This window comes from Podarcis pityusensis (assembly GCF_964106645.2).
Source record: "Podarcis pityusensis genome assembly, chromosome: 15".
NCBI classification, from domain to species: domain Eukaryota; kingdom Metazoa; phylum Chordata; class Lepidosauria; order Squamata; family Lacertidae; genus Podarcis; species Podarcis pityusensis.
The window spans coordinates 19,199,733-19,214,498 of NC_138040.1; the positions used below are offsets into that span (position 1 = coordinate 19,199,733).

The window sequence follows — 14,766 nt, forward strand, 5'->3', positions numbered from 1 at the left end:
CCTTTTAGCTATGGAAATGGCTGGGAGTTACGGTAGGGACTAACCTGCAAAGGAAACAAAAGAAGACCTTGGTTGTTGTTGTTTCCCCCTGTAGGGTTCCTTTATTTGCTGTAAACCTAGGGTGGGAACCTCAGGCAAATGCTGCCCTCTAGACCTCTCTAACTGGCCCTCAGAATTCTTCCTGGGCTACACTCATCCCTGGCCCTGCTTTGCACCTCAAGGGTTTTAGTCTGGCTGGAATGTGTCCTTGAACTCCGATCCTTTGTCTTGCTGGCCTGGACAGAAGATGGAGAGGGGTGTGTGGGCAGGGCCATAGCTAGGGGGTGGCAAGGTGAGCCCCCGCCAGTGGCGCAAGTGAGGAGGGGACACAAAATTGACTAAAAATATGTCCATAAATATGTCTATAAATAATAATATCAATTATTGCCTCATAAGAAAATGTTTTAAATAGAGGGTGAATTGAATGGATGGAGGGGGTTGGGTTTGGAGGAGAGGCGGAAAGAAGAGCTAACATGTCCATGGCTAGGGGCGCAATCTGGATGGTTCTGCCAGGGGCGCAAGATCACCTACCTATGGTTCTGTGTGTGAGTATGTGTAGACTGTAAAACATTCATTCAGCGCCCCACCCACTTTCGTGTCTGGTCCTGCCCACCATTTTTCTTTGGCCCTCAGAATGTTGCCTACAAGAGAATGTGGCCCTCAGGCTGAGAAAGGTACCCCTTGCCTGCTGTCAACAATGTGAACAGCTATCATTCCTACCTCAATCCTTTCACACGTTGAGAGAATTGAGGAATACTTTACAGTGGCTATCAGCTAAATTGAACCTCCATGTTCAGGGGCAGTGTCGCTGTGCATACAAGATGTCAAGGAACCTTGCCTTCTTGCCCTGCCTGTAAGCTTCTGAGGAGAATCTCACCGGGATATCTATGTTCTCTCTCTATGGTTGGGGGCAGTGAATACCACTTGCTGGAAAGTGGAGAAGGGGAGAGTTGCTCTTGTGCTCAGGTTCGACTTGCTGATTTCCTATGGGCATCTGGTTGGCCATTGTGAGAAAAGGATGCTGGGTAGCTCAGCTGGGAGAGCATCAAACTCTCAATCTCAGGGTCATGGGGTTGAGCCCCATGTTGGGCAAAAGATTCCTGCATTGTGGTCTGTCCAACTCTACAATTCTGTGATTCTGTGAGTAGATGGGCCATTGGCCTGATCCAGCAGGCTGTTCTTGTGGATGGCCAGTGTTGGGAACATCATGCCACTTTAGACAAGCTGCACCTGGATCCTCTCCCCAGGATACTCCATTGCATCCTGTGGTCATTCCTCATGGGTCTATCTTCTCTGTGTGTTTTTTCATCAAGGGAATTGCTTCCTTAATGTTTTCTACACACACACACACACACACACACACACAGTTTCCTTTTTTTAGAATTCTGTAAACTTTGCCGTTCTCCGCAGCCTAGAATGACTATATGCTCAGGTTAAAGATAATAGGTTACATCCATGGTAGTGCTAAGCAAGCTTTCCATCAGTGCAAGTACGGTATTTCTGCCTCTGCCCCAACCCCATATCTGTTTTGGGGTTTCCCCCCAAACCCTCCAGAGCAGATTTGAGGAGGGCATGGGGAGTGCATAGGAGGAGGGAAAGGGCTGGAGCCTAATTGCAACAGTGGGAATCCTTGCACTGAAACACATTAGTTGGATACCACCCAAAGAACCCTAAGTAGGGAGGGAACAGGGCTCTTGAAGCTTCCCATGAGTGGCACCTCGAGAGTAGATTATGCAAGCACAGAGGTCACCTGGTCACAGTGATCCCAACTTTGGTGACATGTATTGCATTTATATTTATATTTTTTGAAATGCATCTACGGTATATATATATAGATCGACATATGCAAATTTTATGAAAATTTATGTTGGGTTGCTGGTGCATTTCCTCTTCTTTAATTTTATTTATTATAACACCTTTTCATGCAAGGAGCTCTAAGTGGTTATGCATGGTTCTCCCCTCCCCTGTTTTATCTTCACAACAACCCTGTGAGGTAGGTAAGGATGAGAGACTGCCACTAGCCCAAGCCAGTCACCCACCCAGCCAGCTTCAGGGCTGAGTGGAGATTGGAATCTACCCCAGAACTACAATTCCCAGAGTTTCATGAGAGGGGGTGTGGATTGTTAAACAACCCTAGGATTTGTAGCTCTGGGAGGGGAACAGGAGGTCTCCTAACAGCTCTCAGCCCCTTTAACAAACTACAGTCCTCAGGAATTGTAACCATCACAGTGATTTAAATGTGTGGTGTGCTTGTGGCCTGAAGCCTAGATGAACTCATGGGGGAGCTGATCCTGATCTGAGCCAAATGACTGAGCATTTAGTATGAGAGAGAAAAGCATCTTAGATTGATTTTGTGGCACCTGGAAAGGCTGCCAAAGACGAGTGAAATGTATGGCTCTGGCGGCCGGGCCAAGGGAAGGGTAAGTAAAGGGGGCTGCTGACTCCTGAAGCTTGCCTTTGCTGCTCTCTCCTCAAGATAAAGGACTCAAATCCCCTGGGACTGTTTATGTCTTGCACTTCCTACCAGCAGGCGATTATATATAGAAATAATAATTCAGTTAGCAAAGAAGCAGAGAGTGTAAGAGTGTGCTACTTATAGACAAATGGGATGCTGTTGAGTTGTAAGATAGGAAAGCTTCTAACTGAGCTGGCTGCCTTTGGCGGCAGGCGGACTAGGAAGAGGGAAACGAAACACTCATTGGCTGTTGCTATTTTCAGGTGAGATTCAATCACAAAGTGGAAATTTTGGGTTGAACAATTAAGGTTGATTCAGGGCTCTTGTACAATGACACCGATTCCCCTCCACTCCCCCAAATCAGACTTTTTGTGATGAGGAAAGAGGTGGGAAAATGCACTGGAAAGATCATACTTGATCCATGCAACATTGTCTAACCTCTGCACAAATAAGAGTGAATGCTCAGCTGACTCTGTCTAACTTCCTGCAAACATATCGAGATGAGTGGTCAGTAAACAGGTCATCTGGAAGCACTCAGTGCTGGAAATGATCGCACCCAGGTCTTGTTGTAGAAGAGTTGACTTCCAGCAGCCAGTGACTTTCTTAGCTGTGAATCATGCCTCAGTTTCTCACTCTGTAAAGTGGGCAGAATAGCAATGCGGGGGGAGGGGATGCCTATCATCATCTGCTGGCAAGGTGGTCTGAACAATGTGGGCTGTGTCTGCCCATACTTGTTGCTAACTGTGAACTAGCTGCAATATAGAATTATTGAATTGTTAGAATTGGAAGAGATCATGTAGAGCTGTGAGGGACGAGGAGGGTCATCAAGCTATATAGGAGTCACGCCCAAGGAATTCCTGGCAAGATGGTTGTCCTACCTCTGTTTAAAAAAAAACATATTTGTAGGTGGGGTACCCCAATGGTGGCATCTATGTCATGGAACAGCCTCCTCAAAGCAGCCTAGGAGACACAATCCATATAATCTTTTTGCACTAGATGAACATGTCCTAACCCTTTTGTCTTTTCTTTTAACTGGACCTCTCAGTTGGTTAGAGCATGATGCTGACAATGTCAAGGTCTTGGGTTTGATCCCTGTATGGGCCAGGTGCATTGCTGGGGGTTGGACTAGATGATCCTCAGGGTGCCTTCCAACTCTAGAATTCCATGATTCTATGGTTTGTATTTTGTTGTATATCTGAGGGAGAGCGAAAAGTTTTCCATGCTGCTTCTGCATTGTACTTTTAATATTGCAGTTTTGTTCTTTTCACTGGTATGCCCAGAGAACATATGTGGTTGGCTGACCATACAATGTAGTAAATAAATTTCCCAGCTGGAGGGTAGTAGCAAAAAGCAAGGTGTGTAGTGTCAACACCTTTTTCAAGGCATCTAGCATGGAACAGAAAATGCCTGGCAGTTTCAGCTGTGTTTCTTTCCATCATGCTCATAATGTATCTAGCGATTCTTTGAGTGCTCTGGGCATTTTCCTATTAACAGTAATTTTCATATTATTAATTTACATATTTATTTGCTTTATTACCCATCCTTCACCATCAGGTCCCAGTTCAGGATGCAACAATGAAAACTTAAACATTAAAGGGGTTTTTAAAAAGTTACAGGAATAGGGTAGCCCTGTAAGGTAGAATTATTATTACTATTACTATTATTATTCAAGACTTTTAGACAGCTATTCTTCAGTAGAGAAACACAGGGTGTGATATAAAACATCATCATATGCAAAACAACTATTAGAATAACTAGCCATCATTATTCCCATACTTCAGGCTGGGCAAACTGAGGCCTGAGAAAAAGAGTGGCTTGCCTCCAGCAGGTTTATCATCCAAATGGGATTCCTACCTCACTCTTCCTGCACTTTAGTCTCTGCGCCACTCCATCCTCACCCTGCATTATCCACTTCCAGAGCGGATGGAGGCGGACAGGGAGGAAAGCCCAGGGTTCAAATAAAAATCCATCAAGTTGGCTGGATGCCACGCTCTGGACTCACTCACCCTCACCCCCGTCCGACTTCAGGATAGTAGGTCGCAGTGCCAACAGCTCCGCGGCCGCTTATAAAGAGAAATGCAGGACTCAAATACCACACACACACACACACACACACACACACGGCGAGGTAGTTGTTTGGGAGCGGGCCCGCAAGGGTTAAGAAGCCCCCCCTTCTCCTGCGTCCCAAGGTGCACTCGCCGGCGCCGCGAGGGAGTCCCCCCCATCCCCGGTGTCCTTGGCTGAGATTAATGTGCTAAGTCTGCGCTCCTGAGCGGCGCTGCCTGTGCCGCGGAGCCCAAGTGCTGGTCAGCGATGATGGAGTTGCTGCCATGACAACCCCTGCAAGCCGATGCGTGTGTGTGCTCCGGAGAGCCGGCGCGAGAGGCTGCGATTCGGCAGAGGAGGAGATGCGCCCAGCCAGGAGGCAGAGCGCATCCGGGATGCTGAACCTAGCCCTGGTCCAGGCAGCAACAGCAGCAGCAGCAACAGCCGGCACCGCCAGCTTTGCCATGTCTTTCCTCGCAGCCTCCCTTCGCTGAGCGGCGGCGAGGAGCACAGCTGAGCCGGGAAGAGGCTCCTATCCGCTCCCGACCACGAGCCGCAGCGCCGGGCAGCAGCGGCAGCCGGCCGGACCTTCCCTTGTATCCTGCCTTGTGGCACCGTCGGAGCTTTTGGAGCGGGAGGCCTGTCGCTTCTCCCTCTGAGATTACTCCGGGGGTGCTTCCCCCCCCTCTTCGCCCCACCCATTCCCCGAGTTCTTCTGCGGGGAGTTTTAATTTTTGGAACTCCGGCCGGAGGGGCCGCTCTGGAGCGCGTCGCCTTGCGCGGCTGCGGAGTGCCGGCTGTGCCCTACCGCGCCGGAGCGCAGCGCACCTCCTCCAGCAAAGTGAGATGCACGAACTCTTGATCGGAAGCTCTGGTTTGTGAGGCGCGCAGCAACTTGGCCACCTTGGGGGGGCACTTCTTCTTCCTCCCTGGGACTCCGCTGGATGCCTTTCGGGAGGCTCGGATTTCTAAAGCTACAAACCCAAAAACTGGATTTCTAAAGGCTCCGCCGCCCTCTCCCTCCTCATCGTCACTTTCTCTCCTCCCCTTCTGTGCCCACACTTGGCACCGCGAGGTGTCCCTGTCAAACCAATCTCCATCCATCTCTCTGGTTGTTTTAATAAATATATATATATCTTTGCCTTGAGGAAAGCCCAGGATGGGGGTCGGTGGGTGCTTAGTCCTGCCCTGGCGGTGCCTGGTCGTCCTGTCTCTCAGGCTCCTCTTCCTTGTGCCCGCAGGAGTGCCAGTGCGCAGCGGAGATACCACCTTCCCCAAGGCGATGGACAACGTGACCGTCCGGCAAGGGGAGAGCGCCACCCTCAGGTAGGAGCAGAGACTCTTTTTTTCTTCTTTTTTTTACTCCGGGACAGAGCTGATGATGATAGGTGGTCAGCGGCTTATGTGCTATAGGTTTTACGCTCGGGTGTTGGCTGAGATTCTAGGAGGCTTGGTGGACGCACCAGGATGCATGGGATTTTAGGGCGCACTTTGGTTTCAGCTCCTGGCTCTGACAGCTCTGTGCATCAAGAGAACTGGTGTGCAGCTGTGGGTGTGGATGAGGCTGGAGAAATGTCTGGCACGCTGCACATTGAGAGGGTTACACTATAGAAGGAAGGAGGTGTGGCTGGCAGGGGGAAGCTCTTTCTAGGAGAAATAGGATGGATAGTCTGTTTCATGGCTGTAAAGAAACATGCCCCCTGTTTCTGTGTTTTTTGCCTCTTTGCCACTCTGGCAGGCTAGCTTTCCAGTGTGTGTGTGTCGCCCCTCCTTGCCTCGAAGAAATTTCTTAAAAGGTGGTGATGTTTTAAAGGCTGTTGGGACACACAGCTATGCTTGGTCTCCCCCTGCTGTTATTTGAGGGGGGTTGGGGGGGTGAATGATGGTGGGTCGCATGTGTGTTAGTGGGGCAGCTTAGTCTGATCAGTGCACCAAAACCTAATCTGGTTTTGCAAGAGTTTGTGCCTGTCTCATAACAATGCTTTTTGAAAACCAAAATAAAAAAGTTATTGCTTATGCAGCTTACTGGTCTCTGCTTAGCCCTTGGTGGTGATGCCACAATACTCTTGTGATGAAATGGGATGGGATGGGGAGATGGGAGGGGTGATATTTTCCAATAATGGAGAGGAATAACACTTTGGAGAGAGGTTAGGAAGGAACAGCCATGTTGCAGCTTTGAACCCTTTTGAGATCTGGTGTCATTTTCCTTCTCGTGAACCGAGTGGAGTCGACAGTGTGATGTGCTTATACAGCGGAAGGTGGAGGAGCTTGATGCACGAATTGAGAATATTGCTCCACAATAGCACATATGGAAGGAACTCTATTCCCACACTACCAAACCCACATCATGCTACTTCAACTCTCACAGCTTTCTCTCTCTCTCTCTCTCTGTGTGTGTGTGTGTAGGGGAGGGAGGGGTTGTTAGGGTAATGAGGGTGTTGAAAACTCTGTCGGTTTCTTACCAAGAATCACAACTTCATTGCAATGCTGGAAAGATACTGAAATAGATGGAACAATGGACTGCAGCTTCTTGGGCTCCCCCCACATCAACTGTGGGGCAATATTAAAATATTGCTGGCAGCAGGACTGGGGTGGGTGAGAAGAGGCACAGCAGTTGCACTCTATCTAACTGCGTCGTCAGTGTTATATATCCCCCCCCCCCTTTCCCTTTCCTTGGTTGCAAGCTCACTATCCTCTCCTTATTTTGGTCTGGTGGTTGAGTGTGATGGCTCATTGACTTATCCCAGGCATATGATCCCAGGTGGAATTTATGCAAGAAGACATATGCTGGGAAGCACCAGGGGTCAGAATGTGGCTATCATGGAGAAATGTAGCAAAGTAATCAGCCTTATGAAGGTGAGATCACAAGGCTGTGGTGTCCTGCTGGTGGGTCCCAGTCAACCAATGGCAAATCAGAGCTCTGAGGGGAAAACCAGACCCTGGTTAGGTGCACATTTGTAGTTCTCTCAACTTTGAATCAAGCAAATGGGCTGCAGAAGTCAATGTTAAAGAGTCAAAACACACACACACACACACACACACACACACATATACACACACAGAGAGAGTGAAAGCTAGTGTGATATATTGACTAGTATTGGGAAAACCTGTGTTCAAATCCCTGCTGAGTCTCAAAACTCATCTACTTTGCAGGGTTGTTGTGCAGAAGAATGTGGAGAGGAGAGGACACATTTCCCTAGAGGAAGGGTGGGATAAATATGTAATAAATAAGGAAACGTCAGTGACATGTTCTTTGGTTAAGTCCTGGTTAGATGGCTGCAGTGTGTTCAACAGGTGGCGATTCCTGAAGATTAGTTGGAAACTGCAGTTGATACAGAATGTGGTTACTAAAACTCTTGGAGATATTGTACCTCCATATTCCATTACACATATCACTGTACCGGTAACAGTGGCTGCCTGTTGTCTCCATGTCCAATTCAAGATGCTTGTTTTAGCTTTTAATGCCCTAAGGAGCTTGGGACTGGGTTAGCTGAAAGACCACTGGCATCCAGATGGCCCTTTCTGTGCTTTGAGATCAGCATCTGGATAGGGGTTAGATGGCATGTAACAAGGACAGGGCCTTTTCAGTGGTGGCCCTGCCCTTTTGGAACTCCATCCCCAACCAAATACATCCCCAGGGGAGAGAAACTCTGGTCACATCTGCACCATACATTTAAATCACAGGGCTTTGCCCCAAAGAATCCTGGGAACTCTAGTATGTTATGTTTGCTGAGAATGGTACCTCTGTGAGGCGTAAAGTTCCCAGAATTCACTAGGGGAAGCCACATGCTTTAAATGTGCTTTAAAAATATGGTGTGGGTGTGACTTCTGCTTGCCACCCAGTTTGTGTTTATTTCCATCTCCCTTGTTCCACCCTCAAGCTTTTCATAAGGAATCTGCTTCCAGAAGAACCTTAAGAGCACTTTTGGGTTGAGGCATAAAAGATATGTTATTGTTTTTGCTAAGTATCAATATCATCAGCTTTCAGGCTTATTGGGTATCATTGCAGCTATTTGGTCAACTTGGTTACCACTTAAATTGTGATGTTTGTTAAATATAATGATAATTGCAATTTATTATTTTTAGTAGTATGTTGCAGTGTTGTTCCTCTTTTTGTTCTACATTGTTATTTTTTGTTCTACATTGTTATTTCTTGTTTCATTACACATGCTAAAGCTATTTTTGGTCATGTGCACATTATCCCTTGCTTTTTCCTGCAGGACTAATTGCAGTTGTTAACAATCGTTAACAGTCGTCAACAGGTTTGAAATACCCATTGAGCCAATCACCCATCTCCTACCACCCTTCTGAGAAATACCCCACCCCACCCTCCCACTATATATAAGGGTCTGGTGACATCTGCTTCAGTGTATCTGAAGAAGTGTGTATGCACACAAAAACTTATACCAGAACAAACTTACTTGGTCTATAAGGTGCTACTGGACAATTTGTTATTTATTTTTATTTTTATTTCAACTGGGTCAGACCAACACAGCTACCTACCTGAATCTATTGTTATTTCATGTACTACTGAATTGGAGCTGTTTTGTATGTGAACCGCTGTTGAGCACGGAGGCATTTCTGTTAAATGTGATATATACATAAATTAACTATGTCTATATGGCTGGTGGTTTTTAAGAAAACTCTGGAGACATTTTTATTCCAGCCTGCTATGATTAATTATTTTGCTACGCTTGAAGAATTTTAGCTGCCGCTGATTTTAATTTTTTTTCCAATTAATGGTTAAATTATAACTGTTTTTGTTGTTCTAAAACTTTATGTAAGTTGCCCTGAGAAGGCGATGTGCCTTGAAAGATGGGTTAGAAGCCTTTAAGAACATAGGAACAGTTCTGCCGGACCAGACCAAAGACCCATCTAGTCTAGCATCTTGTTCTCACCATAGCTGAACTGATGCTATTGGCCTATGGCAGTGATGTAGCGTGAGTTGCCAGTGCCCGGGACCATGCGGAGGCAGGTGGATAAGTGAGAAGGACTTAGACGGAATATGCATGTGCATCCAACTGCCTAACAGTGTCCGTGTTATGCAGGAGATCACAGTCATGGAGATAAGAAAAGAATAGTTGTTCCATTGTCTGGATAGATCACTTCCTGGTTCTCATGGAGAAGCCGTTTTCAACAGAGTGATGGAAGTGCACAGCTACATTGAGACAGTGCTGGATGTTGAAATTTTGCACCCCCTAACAATTTTAATTCTATTTAACATTTACCTGAATCAGTTAGGAGATGTTGTCAAGAGTTTTGGAGTTCAGTGTCACCAGTATGGTCAGTTGAAAGGCAGATAAGGGAAGCAGGGATTCAGCCTGTGCTGAATAGAGTTGCACTCCACTGAAAACTCACGTTTGCAAGTTGGATGTACTCCTGGGTTCAGTCTTGAGTCTAGATGCCCAGGTTTTGGCAGTGGCCACGAGTGTGCTTGCACATTTGAAGCAAGGGCACTAGCTGTGCAAATTCTTGGAGGTGTCTGATCCAGCCATGGAGTGACATGCCTTGGTTGTACACCCTGTTTGGATTACTGTAACATGCTCTATGTGGGACTGTCATTGGAAAGTGTTTGGAAACTTCAGCAGGTCCAAGTTGCTGCAGCCAGATTGCTTACTGGAGCCAGTTACAGGGAGAACTTCTTGTGACTACAGCCCCTCTGGCTACTGGTCTGTTTCTGGGCACAATTCAAAGTGTAAAGTTATGGCCTGCATATCCAAACATAGCTTGTGTCCAAGCTATCTGAAGCACAATTTTCTCCACATATGAGCCTGCTTGGGTTTTCAGGTCTTCTGGAGAGGCCTTTCTTTGGGTCCTACCACCTTCGCAGGCACATTTGGTGGGGACACAAGAGAGGACAGGGCATTCTCAGTGACTGCTCTCAGATTGTGGACCTCCCTTCCACAGGAAGTCAGCCTGGACCCCTCTCTGCTTTCCTTTCTCCAGCAGGTAAAGACTTTTTTGTTCCAATAGACATTGGCCACTAACTGGCTGTTGCGGCAGGGTATTTTGTGGGTGGATGTTATACTTTGTGTTTGTTTGTGCCCTTTTAAATGGTCTTTAGTGTTTTCAGTGCTATTTTAATAGGGTTACTTGCTTTGAAAAATATTTACATTTATTGTGTGCTTTTATAGTTGTATCTGTTTTGAGCTTCCTTGGGTTGTACACTGGGGTGAAGGTGGGATATAAAATGAGTAAATAAATAAACCTGCAAGCAACAGTGCTCTCCCCACTTGTGACTCCCAGCAACTGGTATGGAATACTCTCCAATAAAGAATACCCTTCAATACTATCTACTGCAACCCACCATACCCTCCACTCTAACAGTGGAGGCAGAGTATAGCCATCATGGCAAGTAGCCTTTACTAGACTTAATACTCCATGAATTTGTGTAATACTCTTAGAAGAATATATTCCAAATCAGAGCTCCACGAGTTTGATCAATCCTCTTTTCAAGCGATCCAAGTTAGTAGGCCCCACTGCCTCTTGTGGGAGCTATTGCTTAACCATGTGCTGTGTGAAGAAGTGCTTTTTTTTTTTTATCCCCCTGAATCTTCCAACATTCAGCTTTTTTGGATGCCCAAGAGTTCTAATATTATGATTCAGGGGGCAAAGCTCTTTTCAATCCACTTTTTCCATACCATTCATAATTGTACACCCTTTCACCATCTCTCCTGTTACTTGCCTTTTCTCCAAACTAAAATAAAAAAAAGAAAGTCTCAAATGTTGCAGCCTTTCCTGATTTTCTATGAGTAAGTAAATGTTTCCCTGCTGAAAGACATCTCTGTTTTTCCACACCATTGCCTGGACTCCTTTATCCACTGCTGAAAGCTGTGCTCAAAAACAAGTCAAGCCAGACGAATCTCATTTCTTTTTTTGATAGGGTTACCAGTTGGTGGATCAGGGGAATGCTGTGGACATAGTGTATCTTGATTTCAGTAAGGCTACCTCAGAAGGTGATGGGCTCTCCTTCATTGGAAGTTTTTGAGTAGAGGTTGGATGACTATCTGTCATGGATACTTTAGTTGAGATTCCTGTATTTCAGGGGGTTGGACTAGATGGCCCTCAGGGTACCTTCCAGCTCTACAATTCCAGGATTCTGCTCTCTTTCTTTTTGATGGGTAAGGGAGTACCCTATAGACTCATCTCAGGACCTGTCCCTGGTAAATAGGGACAACTAGAGCACAGCCATACCTGCTGTGTTCTCATGGGTGTATTTCTCAAATTTCCTTTTACTGTAAGTTTCTTTCTCTGGAACAAATTTCTTTGTGGAAATGACAGGGTAGAATGAACAAACATGCAAAACAGCCTCACCAGGAGACCTCTTAGGAGGCATAGAGCAGGCACCCCCAAACTTGGCCCACCAGTTGTTTTGGGACTACAACTCCCATCATCCCTGACCACTGGTCCTGTTAGCTAGGGATGGTGGGAGTTGTAGTCCCAAAACATCTGGAGGGATAAGTTTGAGGGTACCTGGCACAGAGCAATATTATTATTAATTATTATTATTATTATTATTATTATTATTATTATTATCATTATTATTTATATAAATACTTCAATCAGGGAGTATTTTATGTCTTGCCCCTCCCCCAAATCATTTAATTATGCAGTTGAGTAAGAATGGCAAAACTCACTTCTGATTCAAAACTGATTGTAAATAGCTTTTTTTTTTTAATTTAAAAGACTCTTTAAGACATTTCATCTACCTTGGATTTACTGTGGTTACTGTGCACACAGAATAACCAAGTTGTGTTTTAATCCTCCAAAGTTTGCCTAGTACCTAGCAGGACCACAAGTCTCCATTTGGCCTTGGTCTGACCCCACCTGGAGTCTTCTGTTCCATTTCTGGGCACCATAGTTTAAGAAAGATATTGACAAGCTGGAATGTGTGCAGAGGAGGGCGCCCAAGATGATCAAGAATCTTGACATCTCTCCCAACCCTGCAGTTCTATTATACCAGCCAGTTTCCCTTAAGAACAAAGATATCACACAGGAGTGTGCATTACTTTTGAGGTCCCAGGAATAGTTTCAGTCAGTTGTAATATTGTCTGGCCAAAATTCTATATATCTCACCTGTTGCCAGAATTGGAGAATGAAAAGCCAGGCAGGGCTAGGGGGGAGAATTTAACTGAGCCATTTTTGTGGTTGGTGCACAGACATGAGATGTCATATTGTACGCCATTCATGCCTGTGCACCAAAATATCATATGTGTGCATGGTTTTACTGCATTCATAGCACAGAATGCACAATGCACTGTGCAAGAAGCAGATATGCATTCTGCTGTCACACATAGCTCCTCCCCTTTATCAAGGAAGCAGCTAGGAGGGCTGCATCAGTGAGCCATTCCCAGGGTATGGTGAGAACTGAGTGCAGGATGGGTGTCAAAGGTAGACAAACTACCTCAGAAGGACGTGTGACACACCAGAAGTACTCCTCTTCCCCTAACATGCCATACATCCCCGTGTAGTAATGGTGGCCATAGTCCTATAAACTGGGAGTCATCCCTTTGCCTTCTGAGAAAGGCTGTCATTCAGGGCAGAACACCTCCTTTGCATATAAAGGGTTGCAGGTCCAGTCCCTGGTATCTCCAAGTACAGCTGGGGAAGTCAGGAATCTTTTCTGAGATATCAGAGAGCCATCACTCTTGTAGACAACACTTAGGTAGGTGGACCAATGATCTGAGGCAGCACGAGGCAGCTCTGAGCTTCCTATGTTTCAGAGATGGATCTTGGAAAGTTGACCTCCAGGAATTCTGGAAGTATCACCCTTTGTGTTCAAAAGTTAACATCTGCCTCAGTGTAAGGCTGTTTCCTGAAGTCCACTGGAGACTTGGGGCCCATTTGCACTATATGCTTGAACAGTCATGGCTTACCCCTGAAGCATCCTAGGAGCTGTAGCTTGGCTACCCCAAGGAATCCTGGGAACTAGTTTGTTACAGGTGTTGAGAGTTGTCAGGAGACCTCATTCCCCTTACACAGCTACAGTTCCCAGAGTTCCCTAGGAGGAGGGATGGACTGTTAAACCACTCTGGGAATTCTTGCCCTCTGAGAAGACTAGAGGTCTCCTAACAACTCTCAACATGCCCTTTTTATAATAAAATGGTTTTTATTTCTTTCAGGTAAGAATACAGCAAAAGAAGATAACAGCTACCACGTTCCCACCCATGCCCACCCCCCAGAAGTGCAAATATCAGGGTGATAAAACACAACAGTAGAACAGCGCCCTTGACAAACTACAGTTCCCACGATTCCTTGGGGGAAGCCATGCCTGCTCCAAGTGGCACGGCAGTGCTTTAAATGCATAGTGCAGATGGGGCCCTGCTGCTGTGTTAGCCTGGATAGGATATGGTCGAACACAGAATAATTTGCTAATATGAGGCAGCCCTTTGGGGACATCTCCTGATTAGTTTCTTCCTACCTTTCACTCCTGCATTCCCATTTCCTTCCCTGCCCTGACTTATTCCCTGTGTTCTTGTCCAACCATCAGAATCCTTGTTATCGGATCTGTATTCATGTTCCTTTCCAGGGTTCAGGCTCGTGGCTCGCGGCTCCTATGAAATATTCATCTCATTTTGATGTTCGTAAAGTTCAGTGCCTGATATTTTTCATCCTCTGAAATTATTTATTTCAGAGCTCTGGACTATAAAAATATCACTCTGACCTGCTTCCCTCCCACTCCTCTCCCCCCTCTTTAACTTTCCTGGGGATTACGGCATTTTGAAAAGGCCTGGCATTTCTCGCGGTGGATGAGTTCTTTGCTTTCTGATGAGAGACTGCCCATGTGCACACAAGACCACGTACAGGAGTCAGGGGGCTTGCGCGCCACTGGAAATATGCTGGAAGCAAAATTTGTCCTCTGTGGCATGCTGCAAACAGGCCACCTTCACACCCAACATTTAAAACACATTTATACCACTTTGCCACCACTCCCCCCCAAAAGAATCCAGGGAACAATAGCTAACTGCAACAGAGCTACAGTTCCCAGCACCCCCTAGCAAACTACAGTCTCAAGGATTCTTTGGCTGGAAGCCGTGTGCTTTGAATGGGTGGTGTGGATGTGAGCCCAGTCAATGTGTGCCTCAGTCCACGTTCACACAATACATTTAAAGAGCTAAGGTACCACTAGGCTTCCCCCAAAGACAACTGGGAGTTGTTAAGGGTGCTGATAGCTGTGAGGAGCCCCTCTTCCACTGACAGAGCTGTGCTTCTCAGAGTTCTTGTGA

General features: G+C 46.2%; 1 protein-coding gene across 9 annotated transcripts in view; it reads left to right on the forward strand.

The window, feature by feature from the left end:
* NTM (neurotrimin) overlaps positions 1-14,766 on the forward strand; it is a 796,613-nt gene that overhangs the window by 468,518 nt on the left and 313,329 nt on the right. For all 9 annotated transcript variants that reach the window (XM_080983640.1, XM_080983641.1, XM_080983642.1 and 6 more), the window contains exon 2: positions 5,782-5,866. In XM_080983640.1, the coding sequence (XP_080839766.1) occupies positions 5,782-5,866 (85 nt within the window). The remainder of the gene's footprint in view (positions 1-5,781; positions 5,867-14,766) is intronic.